This window comes from Podarcis filfolensis (assembly GCF_964270895.1).
Source record: "Podarcis filfolensis genome assembly, chromosome: 12".
NCBI lineage: Eukaryota > Metazoa > Chordata > Lepidosauria > Squamata > Lacertidae > Podarcis > Podarcis filfolensis.
Window position 1 is genome coordinate 50185185 of NC_139614.1, and position 24825 is coordinate 50210009.

At 49.1% G+C, this 24825-nt stretch overlaps 1 protein-coding gene across 2 annotated transcripts in view; it reads left to right on the forward strand.

The window, feature by feature from the left end:
• LOC310746046 (mitogen-activated protein kinase kinase kinase 3-like) overlaps positions 1 to 24825 on the forward strand; it is a 109419-nt gene that overhangs the window by 74047 nt on the left and 10547 nt on the right. For both annotated transcript variants that reach the window (XR_014540476.1, XM_083579672.1), the window contains exons 6-13: positions 1434 to 1547; positions 3562 to 3673; positions 8718 to 8851; positions 11643 to 11716; positions 13729 to 13787; positions 17065 to 17157; positions 18920 to 19117; positions 21023 to 21171. Coding sequence is in view for 1 of the 2 variants with exons in the window: in XM_083579672.1 (XP_083435798.1) it covers positions 1434 to 1547; positions 3562 to 3673; positions 8718 to 8851; positions 11643 to 11716; positions 13729 to 13787; positions 17065 to 17157; positions 18920 to 19117; positions 21023 to 21171 (933 nt within the window). In the remaining variant the exon portion in view is untranslated. The remainder of the gene's footprint in view (positions 1 to 1433; positions 1548 to 3561; positions 3674 to 8717; positions 8852 to 11642; positions 11717 to 13728; positions 13788 to 17064; positions 17158 to 18919; positions 19118 to 21022; positions 21172 to 24825) is intronic.

A 24825-nucleotide genomic window follows, 5' to 3' on the forward strand; every position in this document is an offset into this window, starting at 1 on the left:
AAAAACATTTTATTACGAAACACATGCTTAAAAACATACATCATCTCCATCCACACAATTATAAATGTATTTTAAAGCATTGCAGTACCTTTTTTTGAGCAGAGAACTTCAACGCAAATTATGAAGAAGTGCGAAATCTTAAGGATAACCGTTGTTCTCTTTCTTTATTAAATTTGTATATGGCTCTTCGTCCGAAAATCACAGGGTGCTCCACAACATTAAAATGCAGAATAAGAACACAAAATACGTAATAAAAGTAAAACCAGAGGCAAAACAATACCCGCCCCCCACAAACACATTTAAAAGGGCATTGCATGTCAGTCAGCCAAAGGCCTGGCTTCACATTCTGAACATTTATGAGGCCTCTCTTTAATTGAGTTCCAATCCATATATTAGTCTGGGAAGTGCAAAAGAGGACCTGATTCGAATCCCAGTCTCAACAGCAGAAATACAATTGGTTGGGACGTTTGGAGAGGCCCTTCTCAGTGGTTTTTATTACACTCTACAAATTTTTAGCTGCTCTCCCTGGTGTTTTTAAATTGCATGTTAGTTTTGCCTCTTTGTGGACTGATCGGCTTTTAAATTATATTGTGAGCTGCCGTCGGTGTTTATTTTAGATGTAAGTTTTCCTAACAATAATAATCGCAAATGAAATCTGTGCCTCCACGACCGGATAGCTAAAGCACACTGTTTTCTGAATTGAAATTGGAGCAGCTTTTATATCCAAAATAAGTACTCTCCTACCTTGCTCTCAGAGGAGCCCATCTCTCTTTTTTTTCTTTCTAAATGAGTCACTCGTCTGAACAAACCTGGAAGGAAACAAAACCCAGAGCAGGGAATCACACAGAGACACAATGAGCAGCTTCCTTGGTGGTTCAACACTCAGGGCTTGCAGGGGAACCTGCAATTATCTGATGAATTCAATAACCAGTTTAATTCTCTGGGCATGCTAAGAGTTCTCTCCCTGCAGCCCAGCGTTCAGAAGCGGCTGCCTTTAAGAAGCACGCCTGTCTTGTTTTCAAACCGACAAACTACGCAAGAGCAGCTGGATGCTGCGTTTGCAGTTTATGTGTCCCTCTCTTGGTGGGTAACATTTTGCAAGTCGGATCCAAGTCTCTGGAGTCTTTTATTTACTTTTTCCACACAGGTCTTCCCTCCAGCGGAGCCAGCAGCGCTTCTGCACCTTCCCTTTCACAGGCCGTTGTTTTGATAACTTTTATCCGATTCCTCCGGGGGGGATGCTATCTTGGAAGAAAAGGTCAAAGCCCCCAGATGTTTGGCTGCTATTTTCTGCCGGGGGCCTCGGGTTCCTTTTGCTGTGCCCCGGGTCCAACTGCCCACCTCCCCGCCAGTTCCCAAGCCCCTGGCTGCTCTCTGGCTTCCTCTGTTTGTACCTCAGCTGCAACAACGGTGTTTGTTCAATCTTTTCCCAGCTCCTGATTCCCCTGAAATCCCAGGAAGACTTGGACCGGGCAGTGGAACACTTGGACCTCAGCCCTTCTCTGAAGAGCCTAAAAGTGTTTGTGAAAACGGCAAAGAAAACAAACGTGAGAGAGCGGCTGCGCTTTCCCCAACCACCCCCTTCCTCCTTCCATTTGTGTACAAAGCAGAACGTGATGGGGACGCGGGTGGCGTTGTGGGTTAAACCACAGAGCCTGCGAATCAGAAGGTCGGCGGTTTGAATCCCCGCGACGGGGTGAGCTCCCGTTGCTCAGTCCCTGCTCCTGCCAACCTAGCAGTTCGAAAGCACATCAAAGTGCAAGTAGATAAATAGGTACCGCTCCGGCGGGAAGGTAAACGGCTTACTCATGCTGGCCACATGACCCGGAAGCTGTACTCCGGCTCCCTCGGCCAGTAAAGCAAGATGAGCACCGCAACCCCAGAGTCGGTCACGACTGGACCTAACGGTCAGGGGTCCCTTTACCTTTACAAAATGTGATGCTCTTGTCCCAGGGAGTCAAAACGCTCTTGCGTGTTTTAATGATGTATCAGGTGGCAAATATGTCGCAAGGGACACATTAGAACTGGCATCTGGTCATTTCAGGGTTTTTTTTTTGTTCACTCAGCTCTGCTTTGGAGTCCATTTTACTCCACCCCACTTTTTGAACAGCCCCTGGATGATGAAATTGCCGTCCTGTTAGCATTTAGCAGCCCTCAAGCAAAACCCAGCCCAGTTGGCAAAAAGTCTATTGCGATTAATTCTTCAGCTTAACTAGACAGATTTCCCTTTGGATTCCCTAGATCAGGGGTGGCTAACTCCCAAGAGACTGCGATCTACTCACAGAGTTAAAAACCGGCAGTGATCTACCCCCTTTTTGGGGGTTCAGGTCAAAATTGTTGAGCTTCTTTTTATGGGCTGCAGAGCTAAAATATTTAGCCTTTTTTAGGGGAGCCGAAGTTCTTGGGCTTCTTTGGGGGGAGTCAGTGATCTACCAGTGATCTACCACAGATGTCCAGTGATCTACCGGTAGATCACGATCTACCTGTTGGACGTGCCTGCCCTAGATTCAACCCCATGGCATGAACTTTGTGTGGTAGTGTGATATTTCTCTACACAAGCCTGCACCCTCTAGTTCCCACCCACCAGAACCAAATCTTTCTGTCTCCCTCTCACCTTCCATGGTTGCCTGGGGTCCAGCGACAAACCCCTTGCCATTACAGTCGTACCTTGGTTGACGAACGTTTTGGCTCCCGAACACCGCAAACCCAGAAGTGAGTGTTCTGGTTTGTGAACTTTTTTTGGAACCCAGACGTCCAACGTGGCTTCCAATTGGCTGCTGAAGCTTCCTGCAGCCAATCGGAAACCGTGCCTTGGTTTTTGAACGTTTTGGAAGTCAGACGGACTTCCAGAACGGATTCCGCTCGACTTCCGGGGTACCACTGTATTTTGAAGCTGGAAAACACCATTTCTGGCAGGAGAGCAAGTCTCCTCGTGTGCCTTCCTGAGCCACTTTGGACAAAGCAAAATCTCTCAGGCTCCCCAGCCTTGGGGCTAGTGAAGACTGACCCATAGTGCAAAGGGAACATTTCCCCACCAGCCTCCTTCTGCCCTCCGTCAGAGACAATGGGAGTTGGAGTCCAACCCAGATATGGGTTCAAGTTACAAGAAAGGAGGATCTGATAAAACACCAGGCAAGAAGAACCTTCTGACAGTAGGAGCTGTTTGACCGTGGAACAGCTGACCTTGGAAAGTGGTGGATTCTCCTTCACTGGAGAATGAATAAATTAGCTCTGCCTGTCGTTGGCTCTGGCGCCCCCTACTGTTGGGCTCCCTGCTTTCCGCCCTACCAGTTCCCATGGGTGCCAGCCACTACAGATTAGGGTCCAGCGATATGTTTCTGGACCATAGCTGTCAACGTTTCCCTTTTTTTAAGGGAAATTCCCTTATTCCGAATAGGATTCCTCACAAGAAAAGGGAAAAGTTGACAGCTATGTTCTGGACAGGGAGTCCCAGTTGACCCTGGGCTTCGGCACTCATGCGTATGCCTGGAATATTTTAAGCATCCCTCCCTGCGGAGGAGACTGAAACCTAACAACTCTCTCTTCTCGTACCTCCCGTAGTCTCTGCAACCCAACAACAGCAAGCAGCACGAGATGAGGATCTCCAAATCGATGGGAGATATCTTGGGGTCCCTGTACAAAGATGCAGAGAGGACACGGAAGCATTCCACAGGTCGGTGAAACGCAGCTTCTCTTTCTCCCACAGAGTCTGCCAGGACAGTGACAGCCACCTTTTCGCTTCCGAAAACAGGGGGCCGCTCCAGTCCCCAGCCCCCCCAAAGTGTATTCTGCAATATGCCATTGATGCAGTAACAGTGCCTTAGTGGTGGATTTCCTTGTCTATTTTCAAGAACCAACTGATTCCAGGGGGCTGGAGCTGAAACACTAAAAGCCCGGTTTCTAGTGCAAGCTAAGCACACTTCTCAGCATTCAACACTCTGATGAGCACAGTCGCTGGGCAGGGGTATATGGCCGGAGATTTATCTGATTAGATAAATCTATCGTCACTGTCAGAAGCAGTATGAATACCAGTTTTGGGGAATCACAGGTGTTGATGGATTCTTGGCCTGTTTACAGGTTTTCCATATGCATCTCGCTGGCCACTGTCAGAACAGGATGCTGGACTAAATAGGCATTGGGCCGAATCCAGCATCTCTGCTCTCAAGGTCTTCAGATTTGACCCCATCCAGTTGTCCAACCGACAAGCTATGCCTTGAGGCAACTTGCTCTTTTCCCTGTACCACCAAATGCCCCAGTCTTTTGCTGGAGAAGCGGGTAGGTTGCCACACATTCCCCCAGTTGCTGACACAAACCAGGGGCCTGTAATTTCTGCTTAATTGTCAAAGCTTTCCTCCCTCGACGTTGCCATTGAGACTGTGCCCAGAATTCTGGGATGGTTCCTTCTGAAACAAAATGTGCTGTTACATCGAGTCACTGCAGACTCTTCTTGTACTCGAACAAAGTTAACAATATTTTTTTTTCCTTTGGACTGCCAGCCAGTTCTCTGTGCCACACACAAACACCAATAACCCAATGGAATTTGGAACTGATGCAAGTTTGTTGCTGGCAGAACCCATAAACTTCCTGTCCTTCTGTAATGGGGACAACCGATGCTCAACACAGGGTTTATGGGGCTGCTTTATTATTTATTATTATGGAGGCCAAGGCCTGGATTTTACTGAGTTGTCCTAAATAAATCACTATGGCGATAAGTGCAATTATTATTATTATTATTATTATTATTATTATTATTATGGCATGCCTGGGCCGAATGGAAAACTTTCACGGCTGCGGTGTAGGCCCCCCAAGACAGGAAATACTGAAAACCAAAACTTTGTTTCCTTTAAACAAAGCAACTTTCTGGTCCTCATGATTATAAGGAGGGGGGAGGGGGGCAGGCAGAGATACACCTCAAGTTTTGATAGCAGTCTCTTGGAAGAAAAACGACTCTCGAAATGAAAAGCAGAATTGCAGAATTTGTCTGTCTTTACAGCAGAGTTTCAGGTACTTTGCAGTAAGGTTTTTAAAAACAAAAAAAGATAAGTTCAATCTTCAGTGTGTGTGTGTGCATGTGCACAAATACCGTATTGGCCCGAATATAAGCCGCACCCAAATTCAAGGGGGATGAGGAGGAAAAAAGACAATGCCCAAATATAAGCTGCTCCCTTAAAATTCTGCAGGCCCTCACACCCGTTGCATTTTAGCATACGTCTGTTTCAGCAGCAGTAAAAGCCCATTTTTGTAAGGTCGCGAATTTAAGTCACGCTTTAACTTTTCACGGTTGGAATTTGGAAAAAGAAAAAAAGTGAGGCTTATATTTAGGCCAATACTGTATTGTTTGCTCAGGTGGAGCTATTAGTAGATTACATTCATAGTCTTCCATATACCGGGGGCAGGATCCAGCCTCCTGTTTGGGTGCATCCATACGTGCAGTCAGATTTTAAGGGGTTACTTGGGGCTCGGTCACACAGAGCCCGGCTGCAGGGTCTATCGGCTGCATAGATGGTGGCTGAGACCCAAGAATAATGGCTGCGAGGTACGGAGCGGCTCCCCCTTGTGGCAAACGTCCATGGTGGCGCATGCTGCTGAGCCCCGTGCGTTCCTGGTTCGAGACCCCAGAGCCCCACAAAGTGCAGCACCAAGCACACCCGTTGCGCCCTCCGGGGTCCGGGGTCAGATGAGGTGCCCTGCTTTGGGTGCCACTGCTGTTGTTGACGCCCTGAATGGCCGGCGGCCGTTCAGGATCCTTATAACGGAGCCTTTCCTTCGCCTCGCTGGATCTCTGCGAGGAATGATGCCAAGACTGTGGCATTTTTCCGATGAGCAGCTTTTGGATGTGGTGAGGAAGCAGCGAGAAGGGAGCCAGGCAAAACACACACACACAGAGACAAAGCACCACCCCTGCTTTTTTGGAAACAGCCAAGCGAGGTCACAGTGGATCTGGCTGTAAAATAACGGAGTGGAAAAGGACATTGAAAGGCTCCAGGGCCTGCCAGCCTGGAATGGCATCTCTCTTCGTGGGACATGCTGTACTTTTTAATAACCTGGAGCGTGGGAGAACCCCACATATTTCTCTGCCCCTATCTTATTCACTGACTTAATGTGTTTATTGCTTTTATATCCTGTCTTGTTTTCCATGGAGCTCCGAGGGGACAGAACTGGTTTCTCCCCTTTCCTCATTCCCCCCCATTTTTTTATTCATTTTATAACACAACTAAAAAACACAGCACAAACAGAAAAAAACAATACAAACAAATTCTTGTCTTATCCTTATTTTTTCTAAGCATTGTTAAGTGAGCTTCCCCAAGTCCCCCCATCTGATTTTCATTTTACCTCATCTTTAGCAGTTTACATATATCATAATTTTTAACCATTTTTTTAATCACACTTACTTTTACCATAAAAATCTTCACATTTTATCGCTTACAAATAATACTGTTTTAAAATACACTACCTTCTACTTCTAACCCTACAGCCTATATCCACTTCCAAAGCTATTCTAGAATTTAAATATTAACATATTTTTTCAAATATTCTTTAAACTTCTTCCAATCTTCTTCCACCGTCTCTTCTCTCTGGTCTCGGAGTCTCTCAGTCAGTTCGGCAAGTTCCATATAGTCCATCATCTTCATCTGCCATTCTTTGATAGTTGGTAAATCTTGTTTCTTCCAATTCTTTGACTTCCTCATTTAACTCCCTTAAACAACCCTGCGTGGCAGGTTAGGCGGAGAAAACGGAGTGAGTGGCCGAAGGTTGCACCTGGTGAGCTTCGTGGTCGGGTGGGGATTTGAACCCTGGTCTCCCAGGTCTGATACTTTAACCACTGCTCCACACTGTCTCTCTCTCTTCCATCCCCTTAACCCTCTCTTTTGAAAGAAATGAAGGGCGCGAGAAAGCCAAGCAGCAGAGGATTAGATTCCTAGATCTCTAAGGATCTCATGGGGGGGGCATACATTGGCCTATTCTCCCCCTCCCGTTTTATCCTCACAACCACCCTGTGAGGAAGAGTTAGGCTGATGATCGCTGACCTGGTCCCCATCCAATTTATTTTATTTTATTTTATTTTATTTTACAGTTGCATAAGTAAAATAAAACCATTCAAATCCTCCTCCCCAGGGGTGATTGGGTGGAAGCCAAAACAGCAGGACCGTATTGCTCATAGCAATACAGCCTAGTGCTAATAGCAAGCATCAACACATCCCTGTATGTTGCTCTCTGATGCAGATCACAAACATGGTGGCCGAGTGTGGACTTGAACCCAGTACTGACTCCCTAGCCAATGGCAGCGCGCTCTGCTCTGTGGTTGCAGTGTTGCTGCAGCCCAAGAGGAACGGCTTCCTTTGCTGCTGTTATGTTCTGAAGTTCTCACACTGGGCCAGCAGGGGGGATACTGTAGATAGTTTTCACTCAGGTCCACATATGCAAATAAGGGATTGAAAGTGACGTTCAGTGATTGGATAGTTACAGAAAGTGGTTACTGTTGCGTTGTACTGGAGCTCTATATAAGCAGGCTGGCTGAACTCTTCAGTTCAGTTCTGTTCTGGCCTGTGAATAAACAAGAGCTGTCTGAGGAATCGCTGTGTCCTCTGATAGGTTCACCCACAACTTAACAGCTGCCATTTGTGTGGAGATGTTTGCTCTTAGCATTGCCCCCCTGCCCCCTCTCTGCTGATAACTGGGAAACACCTTTTGATCCGTGGGAAAACGCTTGCAGGAGGTCCCAGGTCCTCCCTCCAACATCTCCAGTTAAAAACACGACTCTCAAGTGCCACAGCGTTACGGAGTCGCTCTCCTTTGCAGGCTCCTGGTACTTGCACTTGAATCCCTGGGCCTGGAGGCAGTTGGAGGATGGATGGCGGCTAACAGGTTGAGGTTAAATCCTGACAAGACAGAAGTGCTGTTTTTGGGGGACAGGGAGCGGGTGGGTGTGGGGGATTCCCTGGTCCTGAATGGGGTAACTGTGCCCCTGAAGGACCAGGTGCGCAGCCTGGGAGTCATTTTGGACTCACAGCTGTCCAGGGAGGCACAGGTCAATTCTGTGTCCAGGGCAGCTGTCTACCAGCTCCATCTGGTACGCAGGCTAAGACCCTACCTGCCTGCAGACTGTCTCGCCAGAGTGGTGCATGCTCTAGTTATCTCCTGCTTGGACTACTGCAATGTGCTCTACGTGGGGCTACCTTTGAAGGTGACCCGGAAACTGCAATTAATCCAGAATGTGGCAGCTAGACTGGTGACTGGGAGTGGCCGCCGGGACCACATAATACCAGTCCTGAGAGATCTGCATTGGGTCCCAGTACGTTTCCGAGCACAATTCAAAGTGTTGGTGCTGACCTTTAAAGCCCTAAATGGCCTCGGCCCAGTATACCTGAAGGAGTGTCTCCACCCCATCGTTCAGCCCAGACACTGAGGTCCAGCTCCGAGGGCCTTCTGGCGGTTCCCTTATTGCGAGAAGTGAGACTACAGGGAACCAGACAGAGGGCCTTCTCGGTAGTGGCGCCCGCCCTGTGGAACGCCCTCCCATCAGATGTCAAAGAGATAAACAACTACCTGACATTCAGAAGACATCTTAAGGGAAGTTTTTAATATTTAATGCTGTACTGTTTTTAACACTTGATTGGGAGCTGCCCAGAGTGGCTGGGGAAACTCAGCCAGATGGGCGGGATATAAATAATAAATTATTATTATTATTATTATATTATTATTTCTCTGCTTTGCAGGCTCGCTGCACACCGGCCGCAGTTCTCCGCCCCCCGGGAGCGTCCCCGAAGAACAGCAGCAGATCGCCCGCCAGGGTTCCTACACCAGCATCAACAGCGAAGGGGAGTTCATCCCCGAGATGATGGACCAAAACGTAAGCTAGAACCTGGAAGCGATTGCCTTGTCTTTGTTTGGGGAAGGGCGTAAGATGGCAAAAAGTGACTGGGTGTCCCTTGCAAAACAAAGCCTTTGGGAGCTTTTTCTCTGACCTCCTGGGATTCTTTCTAATGGAGGCGCTTCAACCATGTGTCTCCGTCAACACAGACCGTTGGGTAACGGCCCATCGTTGATGGGAGTTGTGGTCCAACAACATGTGGGGATGCCCAAGGTTGAAGCACTCTCATGTTGCTCTCCAACCTATTGTATTTTTCGCTCTATAAGACACACTTTTTCCCTCCTAAAAAGCAAGGGGAAATGTGTGTGTGTCTTATGGAGCGAATGCAGGCTGTGCAGCTATCCCAGAAGCCGGAACAGTGAGAGGGAGCGCTGCACAGCGTTCCCTCTTGCTGTTCTGGCTTCTGGGATTCAGAATATTTTTTTGTTGTTTTCCTCCTCCAAAAACTAGGTGCGTCTTATGGTCTGGTGCATCTGATAGAGCAAAAAATACGATGATTTTCCTTAGGTTAGGTTGCTTGGAATCAATTTTATTATGTGGCACAGCTCCTTCTGGACTAGTTCAAGTGAAGGGTTGCCTCAGCGAATGTGCCTCCCCGCATCATCATAATTATGATGGTTGTTCCAAAAGCCTTGCACTCGGACACCTAGCCTGCCAAGGAAGATCGTTTTAGAGTCTCATTTTCCCTGAACTGTTAGCCTTCCACATGCAGGGAGGTGGCTTTTTATCTGAACGCGGGGGAGCATTCAAATCCCATGGTTTCCTGGACTGCATCCTGAAATGGTACGGTCCAGGAAGGAGCATATCGCAGACTAATTCTTCATGTCGGAGTTGCACCACAATACAGAAAGTCAGCTAGCTTTCTTTGGGGGGGGGGAGAGGTGGACAGGGACGATTTGCCCAGACTGAAGGAATTCGGCCGGTGAAATATACTTGGAGTCGAGAGTGGATTTCATGCTCTTTATTCAGCTCATGGTGGTGAGGAGGAATGAATGTCCCCCCAAAATATCTGCTTTATATACATTATTTACACAATGGGCTGCACGTGATTGGCTAATTCCGGGATTCTTCTGTAGGCCAATAAGGTTGTGAATTCACTTCCACCTGGAGCTGGATTGGGTGGCTCCTGCGGACCAATCATACTGCTGCATTGTTCTAGGACCAATCAGACTGCTGCATTCTGAATCCTATTGTTCTAGGACCAATCAGACTGCTGCATTCTGAATCCCATTGTTCTAGGACCAATCAGACTGCTGCATGTTGGATCCTATTCAACTCAGTACATAACAGCCGGTCTGTAAGTCTTAATATCCTCCGGTAGTGCCCAATTGGCCCTTTCGCATCACCTGACTTTCCAGGTCCAGGGGTAGCAGAGTTTCCTATGGCATATCACTCTGGCTAGATCATGGGTAGGGAAACTAAGGCCTGGGGGCCGGATCCGGCCCAATCGCCTTCTAAATCCGGCCCGCGGACGGTCCAGGAATCAGCGTGTTTTTACATGAGCATTTTATTTAAAATGCATCTCTGAGTTATTTGTGGGGCATAGGAATTCGCTCATTCCCCCCTCCCCAAAATATAGTCCGGCCCCCCACAAGGTCTGAGGGACAGTGGACTGGCCCCCTGCTGAAAAAGTTTGCTGACCCCTGGGCTAGACTGAAGCTGGCCTACTGTTAATTGCCCCTCCACCCAGGAACACAGGGAACCGAATCAGACCATTGGGCCTCACAGCTCACTATAGTCTGCACTGATTCGAAGCAGCACTCTAGGATTTCAGGCAGAGAGCTACCCCACACCAGCCCTACCTGGAGATACCAGGAACCGAACCCGGGACCTTCTGCATGCAAAGCATTTGTGGGACTGCGACTCCTGATTCGCATGCCCCCTGGCACAAGCTTCACCGTATAGTGGTAACTCAGGTTAGATACGTTTCAGGTTACAGACTCCGTTAACCCAGAAATAGTGCTTCAGGTTAAGAACTTTGCTTCAGGATGAGAATAGAAATTGTGCTCCGGCGGCGCGGAGGCCCCATTAGCTAAAGTGGTGCTTCAGGTTAAGAACAGTTTCAGGTTAAGAACGGACCTCTGGAATGAATTAAGTACTTAACCCGAGGTACCACTGTGTTACTTAACTGAAAGGCTGGAGCATTATATCATGGTCCCTGCACTACAGTGGTACCTCGGGTTAAGTACTTAATTCGTTCTGGAGGTCCGTTCTTAACCTGAAACTGTTCTTAACCTGAAGCACCACTTTAGCTAATGGGGCCTCCTGCTGCTGCCATGCCGCCAGAGCACAATTTCTGTTCTCATCCTGAAGCAAAGTTCTGAGGTACTATTTCTGGGTTAGCGGAGTCTGTAACCTGAAGTGTATGTAACCCAAGGTACCACTGTATGGGAAACACCGTCCCTCTGAAAACCAGTTGCTAGGAATTGCAAATTGGGAGACGATTGTTGCAGTCATGATCTCCTTGCAGGCATCCCAGAGAGTGCCCCATTTTCCTACTAAGCCCCCAGCGGCTGCTCTCATTGGCAAGGTTAGGTCTTTTCGTTCCGTGATGCTATTGCGACCTTTCTCATATTTTTAACATGACAACAACGAGATCCAAAATCGCTCCGAGTGAGCTTTGGCAGAAGCCGAGCACAGATGTGCAGTGTGCGTCTCGATGCCAAAAAAAGAGGGAGCTTTCATTGTTTCTTTAAAAATTTATGAGTCTTTCTCTGTCTCTTTCTCTCTCTCTCTCCCCTGCTTTCTTTCCTCCTTTCCTCTCAAAAAGTTGTTGGAGCCGTTCATCAGCCCAAACGACTCGCTCTCGTCAAGCTGTCAGTCCCTGGATAGATCTGGAGACAGGTAAGCCAGATATGGTCGTCTTTACGGCTAGTGGACCAAGATACCTGAAGGGGCTGCCTGTGTCCATACCTGCCCACATGGTCCTTGAGGTCATAGTCTGGATGATGTCCGGCAGGTGGCAAGATGGGAGGAGAGCCTAGAAGGATCTCACCATCACTGGAGGCCTTCAAGCAGAAGCTGGAGAGGACCATCTGTTGGGGAAGACCGTCTGCCTCAAGTTTTCCTGCACACTTAGCAAGGAGCTGGATACTCTAGAAGGCCCAGTTCACCTCCACAAGCACTCAAGACGGGTCTCTGGTAGTTTCTCTAGTGATGAAGAACATGAGCTGGGAGGTCTCCACCTCAGATGTTACCTTAGCTGTGAACAAATTGGGTGGCCTACGGCCCTCACTGACTGTTACAGGAGACGTATGGCTACCACTGACCCTCATCTCCCCCCCAGGTCTCCCTGGCAACGTCCAGTAAAAGAAACATGTGCCAGGACGTCATCACATTTGTTCTCTCCCGTTTCCCCGCACTACACTTAATTGGCTTTTGCTTTTGAGGTGTGAGAAAGCACTACAGGCCAGGACGCCCCGTTTAGTATTTACTTCATTAATTGCTACCAGGAGGTAAGGGAGACGTATGGTTGCCTCCTCTAACGGCTGGTCAGCGGAGACTGCCATGTGAACGGCAAAATGGTATCGTTGGCCTGCCTTGCAAGTCTGTCGTGCGTGAATTGGTTCAAACGCTTTCCAAATTTGGGGTCCCCAAAGTCACACCTGTGAGACTCACAAGGCCCTCAAACACCTGCCCTGCTCCTTCCAGATGTGTTTGTTTCTTTGGGGCTTCTTGTATAGTTGGGGGTTGCCTGTTGGGTGAGGCTGTTACCTCCTTTTTAGTCTGGTTATTATTATTATTATTATTATTATTAATTATTATTATTATTTTATTATTATTATTATTATTATTATTATTATTATTATTATTATTACTTATTTATTTATTCAACTTATACACCACCCTATACCCAGAGGCCTCAGGGCAGTTTACAATAAGACCACAACATACAAAATCAAACCAAAAGCAGTAACCCAATCACCTCCCCCCCCCAAAAAAAGGCCACATTCTAAAAGGGTGTTGGATGTCAATAAGATCAACCAAAGGCCTGGTTAAAAAGGTAAAAAGGAACCTTTTTGCCTGGCGCCTAAAGGTGTACAGTACAGTCATGCCTCAGGTTACAGACGCTTCGGGTTGCGTTTTTTTGGGTTACACCGGAACAGGTTACTTCCGGGTTCTGGCGGCCGCGCATGCATAGAAGCGCTAAATCGTGCTTTGCGCATGCGCAGAAGCGCCAAATCGCAACCCGCGCATGCGCAGACGCGCTGCTGCGGGTTGCGAACGTGCATCCCGCATGGATGACGTTCGCAGCCCGAGCGTCCACTGTATAATGAAAGCACCAGGCGAACTTCCCTGGGGGGAGCATTCCATAGATGGGGAGCCACTGCAGAGAAGGCCCTGTTGCCACCCTCTGGACCTCTCGAGGAGGAGGCACATGAAAAAGGACCTCAGAAGATGATCTCAGGGTCCGGGTAGGTTCATTTGGGAAGAGGCGGTCCTTTAGGTATTGCGGTCCTGTTTGAAGTGTGCATGGCAATGTTTGGCGAGCATCACCAGCTTTCCTTCTCTGAAATGGGTACATATATTTTTTTTGAAGTACCCACAACAGTGTCATAGATTTCCAGATTTGCCCTGGGCCCTAAAAATGTTGGAGACCCCTGCTCTCAGGCAGTGTTTTTCCAGATGTTATTGACTACAGCTCCCATTTTCCCCAGCCAGTGTGACCAATGGTCAGGGATGATGTGAGTTATATAGTCCAAAACATTTGGAAGCCATGAGGTTTGGGTTGCGATAAAAGCGCAATATAAATGCAAAGCTTTACTATTGTTTTGGTGATAGTTGCATTAGAATAAGTGATGCTGAAGACCAGGGCTATGTCACTGGGTCTAATGCACCTCTTTCTCTTCATGCAGCCCCCCCTTTAGCCAAGCACCTATTTCAAGAAGGGACAAAGACAGCCTTGATTGCCTAGGTAAGTTCCTCTGAACCAGCATTGTATACTGTCGCCAAGAGAGGTCTCTAGGGATGTACAGAGGCAGCAATTTCCACCCCAACCTACGTTGGTTGCAATCAGCACTGTTTCTGTTCCATTGCAGTTTGGCTTCTGCCACAACTATGTCACTTACTCGCTAGCTGCTGCGGCCAAAATGAATGCAAATTAATCACGTAATTAACTCCATTGCATTTCGGTGGAAGGGAAACATCAGGACAATTCAGAAAACGTTATAATTTCTTGGGAGAGGAGTTGTTATTTTGTTGTTTTTGTTTTAACTGTTTTTATTTTTGCTTGTATTTTTGTCTTGCAAACCACCCCGAGATCTTGTGACGAAGGGTGGCAAATAAATCTCATTGTTAAAATGCAACATTCACGGACCAAAAAAAAAAAAAGCGACAGCGAGTGCTGCTTATGTTTGCTTGTGTTCCTGACCTCAGGCAAACATGCAAATGGTGGAAATTTCTGCTCCTGTTTCCATTTCCAACATCCCTGGAGATACCCTGAGAATCTCATGAGACTGCTGAAGGCTAGACTGTGAGAAGTCCTTGAGTGAAATGATGCCATTCCATGTTTTTCCTTGGAAAGTCTCATCTCTTGTATCCCTACCTGATCCTTGAAGTCTTGCGTGCTCAGCTCATATCTGCCAGTTCCGTTTTGTTGGCACAGTTTTGCGGAACCCGCTCCCTGCTGAACTTTAGGCCCATACTGAAGAATCATTTCTGATTCTGGAGTTAGGTTTTATCTCTGTTGTATTTCTTCATCTTGCGCGGCGAGTTCCCATCCCCATCAGTGGAAATAAGGGCACATGACACAATTATTACGGTTAATGGGCTAAATAAGGCCACAACTTTATTGGTTACAGGTGATGAACGGTATTGGCTTAGGCATTGGTCCTAACTGACTATATCTGGCTTCAGCCCATCCACTAGAAGTCCAGGAAGGGTTAACCACCAGTAGGGGGAGTCCTGCTGATGCACATCAACTAGGAACTCCCCCGGGGTCACCGCCAGGGGGCGTGCCTTAGGCCCTAACCTTTGGACAGGGCCACGCCCCCCAGAATCCTTTATCGGACTACCCTTCAATATGTGGGGCAGGTGATGCCACTACCTCCCCTCTTCCATCTACAGAGCAATACCAATGCCTAACCGCCAATACCAAGGAAGTTGTGACGATTTGCTACGAGGCAGGCGAAAACCAAGTGGCTGGTGCCAATTTGCCAAGTGGAAAAATTCCTACCAGGCCCCTCAACGGCGACCAACCAAGGTCCATAGCAAGGTTAAAGAATGAAAACCTTATAGGGTGGGAGGGTGGGAAAAGCAGGAACAGCTGACAGGCGGCAAAGAGGGAGATCACCGGCTGTGTCCTACCTTAAATAGTGCAGGCCATGCCCCCAAAGCCAGCCAATTAGCTGGCCAGGAGGTGACACGGCTGGGAATCCCCCCAAACACACGGGGCTATGTTCCAGCTTTACTGTGGTCCGCTTATAGGTTACTTCAATTCAGCAGTGCCCATGTAAATAAGATAACAAAATTACCTGAGGACTAGAACCCTGAGAAGCCAGAGGGATGGAGCTGTGGCAAAAATTGGGCAGTTGCACTGCTGGGCAAGCGTACCCACACAACAGGCGTTTTGGAAGATGGAGAACATCAAAATCGCACACGTTAACTCGCAGAGCTCTGGTTTGAGAAGCCTTCGCTTGAGCGCACATGTGCAGCTGGTGAAATCACGGAAAATTTCATCATTGCTGCATCGTAGTGACCTCTGCTATTAAAAAATGAATGCGTGGCAGGGGGCCCAGAGGATGAAAAGACAATGTTTGGCTCGTGGAGGTGCCGCTGGGCTGAGGCATGGAAGTCGAGCGTCAAATAAGGCCAAGGGATCCTGTGAAGTTTTAATATGCCCCCTGGGTCGCAGCGCTCAGATTTCCCTTTAAAAGGCCGTTCGTCAGAGCGTCGAGGATGTAGCTGGCTTTGTAGGCCCCCTCCCTGGCTTGCTGTTCACGCTGATTGTGCGACCATCGCTACGTGCTCTGCTCCTAGAAGGGGGTGGGAGGAAAGCCCCCTTGGCTCTAAAGCAGGGTGTCCCAAACCTGGGTCTCCAGCTGTTTTTGGACTACAATTCCCATCATCCCTGACCACTGATTTTGCAAGCTCAGGATGATGGGAGTTGTAGTCCCCAAACAGCTGGAGACTCAAGTTTGGGAAACCCGATTCTAAAGGGGTAACCATTGAGTAGTTGCTTTGCGAGGTCAGTGAGTGGAGGATTTTTGACTGAGTTAAAAGTGCGGCAGTGGAAAATTGGGCAGCGGAAGACGGTGAACCCAGGGATAAGCTTTTTGCAACAATATACCTTTTAGATTTGCCGCCTGGTTAATGCTGTGCCGGCAGATAGCCCTCGAGTTGCATCCGTTTTGGTGATCTGTGGTGTGTGTGTGTGTGTGCATATATATGCAAAATTATTACTTTTCAGCAAGCACACACACATTCCTTGCTTTCATTTGAACCATCCGTCATGTCTCAGAGAGGCAGCTGGCTACCATTGCAACATTCTTGCACCAATTAAATGTGGCACGTAGAAGGCGGGATTTGAGTTTAGGGTGAAGCCACACTTCCTCCAGTTTTCCCCACAGATATATTTTCCTTGAGGGGCCCATGTGTAGTTTCTTAGCCCTTTCCCCTCTTGACAAAAGCAGCTTGGAGGAGCAGCAGCAACAACAACAAAATCTGCAAAAAGAATCCAGAGACCCTGTCTGCACCTTACGTTTAAATCACTATGATGCCACTATAATGGGCGTGGTTTCCCCCAAAGCATCCTGGGAGGTGTGGCTTGTTATGGGTGCCAAGAGAGAAAAAATCTGGTAACCTTACGCTAAGAGATCCCTGTTCCCCTCACAGAGCTACAATTCACAGACTTACCTAGGAAGAGGGATCGACAACTCTAGGAATTGTAGCTGTGTGAGGCGAATAGTGATCTCTTAACAACTCCCAGCACCCTTAACAAACTACAGTTCCCAGAATCCTTTGGGGAAAACCGTAGTTGCTTAAAGTAGTATGCTTTAAATGCAAGGTGCAGCTGTGGCCATTGTTTGTTGTTCTGCTCTTAGTTCAACCCAAAGCATGATCCAATATCTCAACATGGCCGTGTACAATCTTAACGTAAGTGCTGCCATCTTGGATTTTATTATGCAAGAGTGTTGTGGGCAAAGCAGGGGGAGAGGAACTAGATGTAAGTGTCATTTTTGTACTTTTGCCAGATTTTGACATCCCGTTTTGCGAGAGATTCGGCAAGGGAGGGACTTTTCCAAGGCAGTATCACCTGTCCCAGAGCCGCAAGGACTACAACGACGGTAAGGCTGGTTAAATCGGTGGGTTTCAAGGGGAAGAGTGCAGAGGGCAGCTTGGTGGGTGTCTTGGGCAGAAACTGGGAACCAGAATTGGGCTTGTTGCAGCTGTGTTGAGCACATTGGCTCTCGAGCTCCAGAGAGGGGTGCCGTTCAGGGTGGGGCCCCTATAAGATGGGCACCAAATAATAGCTTTCCTTCCCCAACGTGGCGACAATGTGAGTAGACCGAATGTCTCCAGGTGGTGGGTCCTGGCTGATCTGCACTAGGAAAGGCCTGTAGCTGAGTGCATGAGCACATCCTTCCATACAACCAGTGCTTTTTTTCTGTAGGGTCGCAGGAGTACGCATACCCCTAAACATTTTGTGAATCTTTGAACTTTTGTCCATTTACTGTACTTATTTTCCACCATTTGAACTATAAAATGGTGATTTCCTTGACTCGAAATGAGAGAGTACCCATAAACATTTTTTAAGAACAAACGCACTGCATATAACACCATATAAGACCATATAAGCCCGGTCCTGAAAGACCTGCATTGGCTCCCAGTACGTTTCCGAGCACAATTCCAAGTGTTGGTGCTGACCTTTAAAGCCCTAAACAGCCTCAGCCCAGTAGACCTGAAGGAGCGTCTCCACCCCCATTGTTCTGCCCAGACACTGAGGTCCAGCTCTGACTGCCTTTTGGCGGTTCCCTCCCTGCGAGAAGTGAGGTTACAGGGAACCAGGCAGAGGGCCTTCTCGGTAGTGGCACCTGCCCTGTGGAACGCCCTCCCACCAGATGTCAAGGAAATAAACAAATATCTGACTTTTCTAAAAAGACACCTGAAGGCAGCCTTCTTTAGGGAAGTTTTTAATGTTTGATGTTTTATTTTGTTCTTCATATTCTTAATATTCTGTTGGGAGCCTCCCAGAGTGGGTATAGTAAAGGTAAAGGGACCCCTGACCATTAGGTCCAGTCGTAGCCGACTCGGCTTGCGGCGCTCATCTCGCGTTATTGGCCGAGGGAGCCGGCGTACAGCTTCCGAGTCATGTGGCCAGCATGACTAAGCCGCTTCTGGCGAACCAGAGCAGCGCACGGAAACGCCGTTTACCTTTCCGCCAGAGCGGTAACTATTTATCTACTTGCACTTTGACGTGCTTTCGAACTGCTAGGTTGGCAGGAGCTGGGACTGAGCAACGGGAGCTCACCCTGTCGCGGGGATTCGAACCGCCGACCTTCTGATCAGCAAGTCATAGGCTCTGTGGTTTAACCCAGAGCGCCACCCAATCATCATCATCCTCTGCATGCAAATGGGCCCAGGTGTCGGTTCCTAGCATTTCGAGATAGAACTGGAAAAGTCACCCTCTCTGGAGAGATGCTGCCAGTCAGTGTAGACAATATTCAGACTAGATGGGCTGGTGGTCTGACTCGGTGTAAGGCAGCGTCCTCACTGATGCAGAGTTCGGCATGCATTCGCCGTGCACTGTACCCACTTGCAGCTTCACTTAAGCCAAAAGGCAGTCAGAGCCAGTGTGGTGTAGTGGTTAAGAGCAGTGGACTTGTAATCTGGTGAACCGGGTTCGATTCCCCGCTCCTCCACATGCAGCTGCTGGGTGACCTTGGGCTAGTCACACTTCTCTGAAGTCTCTCAGCCTCATTCACCTCACAGAATGTTTATTGTGGGGGAGGAAGGGAAAGGAGAATGTTAGCCGCTTTGAGACTCCTTCGGGTAGTGATAAAGCGGGATATCGAATCCAAACTCTTCTTCTTCTTCCTGTCCCGAAAGGCCGGAGAACCTTCCCCAGGAGTTACGCGCCGCCGGAGAACCTCTTCCAGATCATGCCGTCCAGCAGGACGAAAAGCTTCAATGGAGACAACAAGCTTGTCACCTTGCGGTACGAGGAACGCGGGGGAAACAAGTGGTGGCACAACTGCGACAAGATATTCCAAGGTTTCGGCTCCTCTCCAGCCAAGACGAGGAACAGTAAGTGGGCCCCCCAGCGAAGGGGCTGTTGGGGGGTGGGCTAGGAAGGGCCTTCCCTACTCCAGGGTTTCCCAAACTTCAGTCTCCAGCTGTTGCTGGACTACAACTCCTATCATCCCTAGCTAGCAGGTCAGGGATGATGGGAATTGTAGTCCAAAAAAACAACTGGAAAGCCAAGTTTGCGAAACCTTGCCTTGCTCTGTGCATCATCGGCAAAACTGAATGCCGACTTGAATAACCAACGCTTGGACTGCGGAGAAATCAGGGCGTAGCTTGCAGGACACCTGGTTATTTATTTATTATTATTTGTTCCTTGAATTTGCACGCTGCAAATTTTCCAGCGAAACGAAAAAGCCAATCAATGTTCTGTTTCAGTAATGATGAGACACTCAACCATTTCGAAGCATAGCATGGCAACCCAGCAAATGACTCTCATTTTGATTACGTGGCCTGCTAGAACATTTTAATGTCCCCGTCAAGCAAACTGCCAATCATTTGAACCTATCAGTTCATGACAAACAGGATAAACATTCCAATGCAATTGCATAATGTAGTGAACATTCCAAGGCAATCACATTTAAAGGCTGTTCAGATTGTGGAGATCTTTCGTGCCTGTTGAGGTGGGTGAACATGATCCATAGGGGGCTCTGCATTTTGCCAACTTCACAGAAACTTGGTGCTCCCACAGAGATGTAACATAGAGCAGACCTGCGTTTTGCCAGCAAAGAGGGTTTTGTTTTGTCTTGTTTGGTCCTGAAATTCAAAAAGCAAAGTGAGCTGGCCTTGAAGGGATTGCTTCACTGGAAAGGAACCTTCCAGATGTTGTTGAACTGCAACTCCCATCATCCCTCATCATTTGTCCCAGTGGCTGGGGCTGATGGGAGTCAGAGTCCCAACAATATCTGGAGGGCCATGGGTTTCCAACCCCTGCGTTGTGAGTTTGCTGGAAACCTTCCATTGGTAGTACTTGGCTAGAGGGATCCACCAGTTGTCACAGAGAACAAAAAAGGCCCTGTGAACTCCTGGGGCGGCTGAATGCACCCCATCTATAAAGCTAAAGGTAAAGGGACCCCTGACCATTAGGTCCAGTCGTGACCAACTCTGGGGTTGCGGTGCTCATCTCGCTTTATTGGCCGAGGGAGCCAGCGTACAGCTTCCGGGTCATGTGGCCAGCATGACTAAGCCGCTTCTGGCGAACCAGAGCAGCACACAGAAATGCTGTTTACCTTCCCACCGGAGTGGTACCTATTTATCTACATGCACTTTGACGTGCTTTCAAACTGCTAGGTTGGCAGGAGCAGGGACCGAGCAACGGGCGCTCACCCCGTCGCAGGTATTCGAACCGCCGACCTTCTGATCGGCAAGCCCTAGGCTCTGTGGTTTAACCCACAGCGCCACCCGCGTCCCTGCCCCATCTATGGTGAACCATTAAAGGACTCCAGAACCCTTTAGGTCTGGCTGTTTTTGGAAGGGACTGCAGTAACAGGAGCGTTGTCAAGCGCCAGGGAGGCCACAGCTGTGTTTGGCTTGGAGAGTCCCCAGTTGCGCAGTGTATGAAATATCAGGCTTGGAATCGCAATTGCGGCTTCGCAGACCCCCTGGAGTCAGAAAGGCTACAGCAATGCCACCCTGCCAAAGTTTTTGACAATTCAGGAACTGGTTTTTTTTTCCTGAATCAAAACTGGGGGCTTGCTTCCCTCTTGTGCTCAGAAAGAGGCGGGTATCTTCTGGTTTTCGAAATGAAAACTGGTGTTCTGAAGGTGCCATCATATTCTGTGCAAGCGGAAAAAAATGCAGTCGTTGCAATTCTTTGACATGGTGAGGGCTGCACTGGTGTGGAGACCTAGGGTGTCTCAAGCCTTTCTCCCCACCCCTCCCTGACATTGGTTTCTGCCTCCCTTGTAGCGCTTCAGGCCCCAGTGAACTGGAGACTTGGGAAGCTGCTGGGCCGAGGTGCCTTTGGGGAGGTCTACCTTTGCTACGACGTCGACACTGGCCGGGAGCTGTCCGTAAAGCAGGTGCCCTTTGACCCTGACAGCCAAGAGACAAGCAAAGTGAGTATGTGGACCAGATAAGACGCAGTGTGAACTCTCCCCCCTGCCCAAATCAACACGTGTGTGTTTGTGTGTGTTCCTTTGTGGGACAAGAAGGTCTGGAGGGGGCAATATGGGGTCATAAGCAATTGAGGAAGCGCAGAGAGATAGCGCACCCTGGTTCTTTGTGCTTGCTTTTGCAGAGGAAAGTCGAGGAGGGTAGATGTGTCCATGGCTGTTAGACATGGCAGCTTAATAGAGGGGGAGTAATTGTTCTTTGTGCATTCTCATTTTGTATTTTTCTGCTGCGAAGCACCCTCAGATCTTCGGATGAAGGGCCGTTTATACAAATCTCACTACAGCAGTACCTTGGTTCTCGAACCTAATCTGTTCCAGGAGTCCGTTCGACTCCCAAAACCGTTTGAAAACCAACGTGTGGCTTCCGATTGGCTGCAGGAGTCTTCCTGCACTCAACCGGAACCCACGTCGGACGTTCGACTTCCGAAAAACATCTGCAAACTGGAAAGCTTACTTCTGGGTTTGAGGCGTTTGGGAGTTGATTTGTTCGGGAGCCAAACCGTTAAAGTACCAAGGTACCACTGTACAGGCAGGGAATGTTTAGGTGCATCCGATATGTATGTGACTGTGTGCCTCACGCCGGTCCTGGAAGTGACCCAAAAATGTCACAAAAAGGGGTGGAATGGGATGGGGTGGTCTTGCCAGGGCCCCACTGGCATTGGTCCGGAATTTAATTCCCATGCAAGTCGGCCATTGCCAATAATAATAATAATAATAATAATAATAATAATAATACAGCCTTACCTTGGGTTACAGATGCTTCAGGCTGTGCATTTTCGGGTCACGGATGCGCCGAAACCCGGAAGTACCAGAACAGGTTACTTCTGGGTTTCGGCACTCGCGCATGCACAGAAACACTAAAATGTGCTTTCTGCACACGCAGAAGTGCCGAATCACAACCCGCGTGTGCGCAGATGCGGCGCTGCAGGTTGCGGATGCTGTGGGTTGCGAACGTGCCTCCTGCATGGATCACGTTCACAACCTGAGCGTCCACTGTAATAATAGTAATATACACCTGTCAGGGAACTGTCATCTGAGACGAAGGAGGTGAAAGGGCTCATGGAGGGTGAGAGAGACCACTCAGCGGAGGAGGGGACCAGCAGGGGGAGAAGTGGAGCTCCAAGGGAAAGTGAGTCGGAGGGAGGGCTCAGAGACACTTCAAGCGAGAACAGTGGGGAGGTTTCAGGACCTCCCGTAGGGACACCCACTCCTCGGCGGAAACTGTCACGCCGAGAGTCCAGAAGACGCGTTTCCGTTAAGGAGCTTTTATGCTGGAAGAAGTTCCGTAAACGCCCACTGTCCGATTCAACGAGCGATTGATGGAGCCATGCTTAAGGAGCTCCATCACAGACAGAGGTTTGGGAACTTAGCCAAACTCTGAGGGATCAGGATTTTACGCACAAGCAGCTCACCATCCCATCACAGCAATCGGACAGTCCCTGAAAGCAGCTTGTGCAGAGAGGCATCATGAGCAACCCAGCCGGAGCCGGAGGAGCAGCAGGAGCTGGAGAAGGTCCAAGTCTGGAAGAAAGGTACAGAGTGTTGGAACTCCAGCTAGCAATGCAAACGGCGAGGCTAGAAGAAAGGAGGGCGCAGGATGCAGAAAAGGCAAAAGGCGCTACACTAGCAAGAAAGATGCCAGGAATGGTGCAGAAGTTTGGGGGGGACCCCAGGAACTACCAAGCCTTTAGGACAGAGATGCAGTATGCTCTCGAACTGCAGTTTAACGACTTTCCCGATGAGGCATCGCGAGTGGCGTTTGTGATTGGCCATCTCGAAGGCGGGGCGAGAGACTGGGTGAGGCCCCTGATGGCAGGGAATAGTGACATGCTGAAGGACGCGAGGAAGTTTTTTCGCGCCATGGATTTGATGTTTTCCAGCGAGATTGAACAGGGACTGGTGCGCAGACAATTGATGGCTTGCAAACAGGGGAGCCGATCGGTTCGTGAGTACTGGACTGAGTTTACAATGTTGATACATAAATTGGGGTGGGACCTATCGGCGGAACCCATTCAAATGCTCTTTGAAGAGGGGCTTTCTTCGGCGGTGAAAGACGAACTTTCCCGGGCGCCCAGGGCGGAGTCTATGGACCAGCTGACCAAATCAGCGCTGACCATTGGAGCGCGCCAGGAGGCAAGAGCCTTGGAGAAGCGGGAGGGGAAAGGAGAGCGTTGGAGGGATTTCCGCATTCCAGAGATTCCAGAACCCAGTTTCCCGCCCGGAGAGCCGATGGAAGTTGGAACAGCGCGCGCGCGCGCAGTTTCAAATCCCAATGAAGGGAGGAAGAAGAAGGGAAGGTGAAACAATTAGGGTGGGGAGTCGGGTCTGGCTATCAACCCAAGGATTGCCGTTCAAGGGGGGTTGCAAGAAATTGAGACCCAAAAGATTGGGACCATTTGAGGTCATCCAACAGGTCAACCCAGTGGCTTTCAGACTCCGGTTACCGAACCACATGAAACTGCACCCAGTATTCCACAGGTCATTACTGTCACCATACAGGGGGGAAGGTGAAGGGGTATCCACACGGGGGCCAGCCATAGAAGAAAGGGAAAGCCACAACTATGTGGCGGAAATCATCGACTCCAGGTGGAAGGGTAATCAGGTGGAGTATTTGGTCGCGTGGGAAGGGGAACCGGAGTCGGAAAACACCTGGGTGAAGGCAGAGGAGGTCCATGACGAGATCTTGGTCGAAACGTTCCACCAAAGGTTCCCCAGGAAACCTCAGCCAGTAGCGAGGTTCCGGAGGGAGTACTTTGGCACCACCGACGAGGAGGAGGAACTGGAGGGATTCAGGGAATCGGAGGTGGAAGGAGGTACAGACTCCGAGGAGGAGGAGTACTTGGAAACCGGAAACAGCAAAAGGTGGAGGGAAGTGTTCGAAACTTCGGAAGATGAGGGAGGTTCCTTCAGGGGTTTTGCTCCCTCGCCTCCCGCAGAGGAGGGGAGGGAAGGGGGTGAAGGGGGCCCTGGAGGGGAGGTGGATGTCAGGGAACTGTCATCTGAGACGAAGGAGGTGAAAGGGCTCATGGAGGGTGAGAGAGACCACTCAGCGGAGGAGGGGACCAGCAGGGGGAGAAGTGGAGCTCCAAGGGAAAGTGAGTCGGAGGGAGGGCTCAGAGACACTTCAAGCGAGAACAGTGGGGAGGTTTCAGGACCTCCCGTAGGGACACCCACTCCTCGGCGGAAACTGTCACGCCGAGAGTCCAGAAGACGCGTTTCCGTTAAGGAGCTTTTATGCTGGAAGAAGTTCCGTAAACACCCACTGTCCGATTCAACGAGCGATTGATGGAGCCATGCTTAAGGAGCTCCATCACAGACAGAGGTTTGGGAACTTAGCCAAACTCTGAGGGATCAGGATTTTACGCACAAGCAGCTCACCATCCCATCACAACACCTTTGAAGCAATAGACCTCTCCACACCATGTGTTGGGCACAAACATGTTCTGCATGTGAGCTTCTCAGAGATACCTGACTGCCCAGTGGTGGAGACAGGATGCTGAAGCAAGGTGGACCTTTTGGGTTTTCTGATCTGCAGGATGCTCTTATTATTTTCTCCCCATCTGTTGGGGCTTCATATTGGGAGAAGGAAGCGATTGT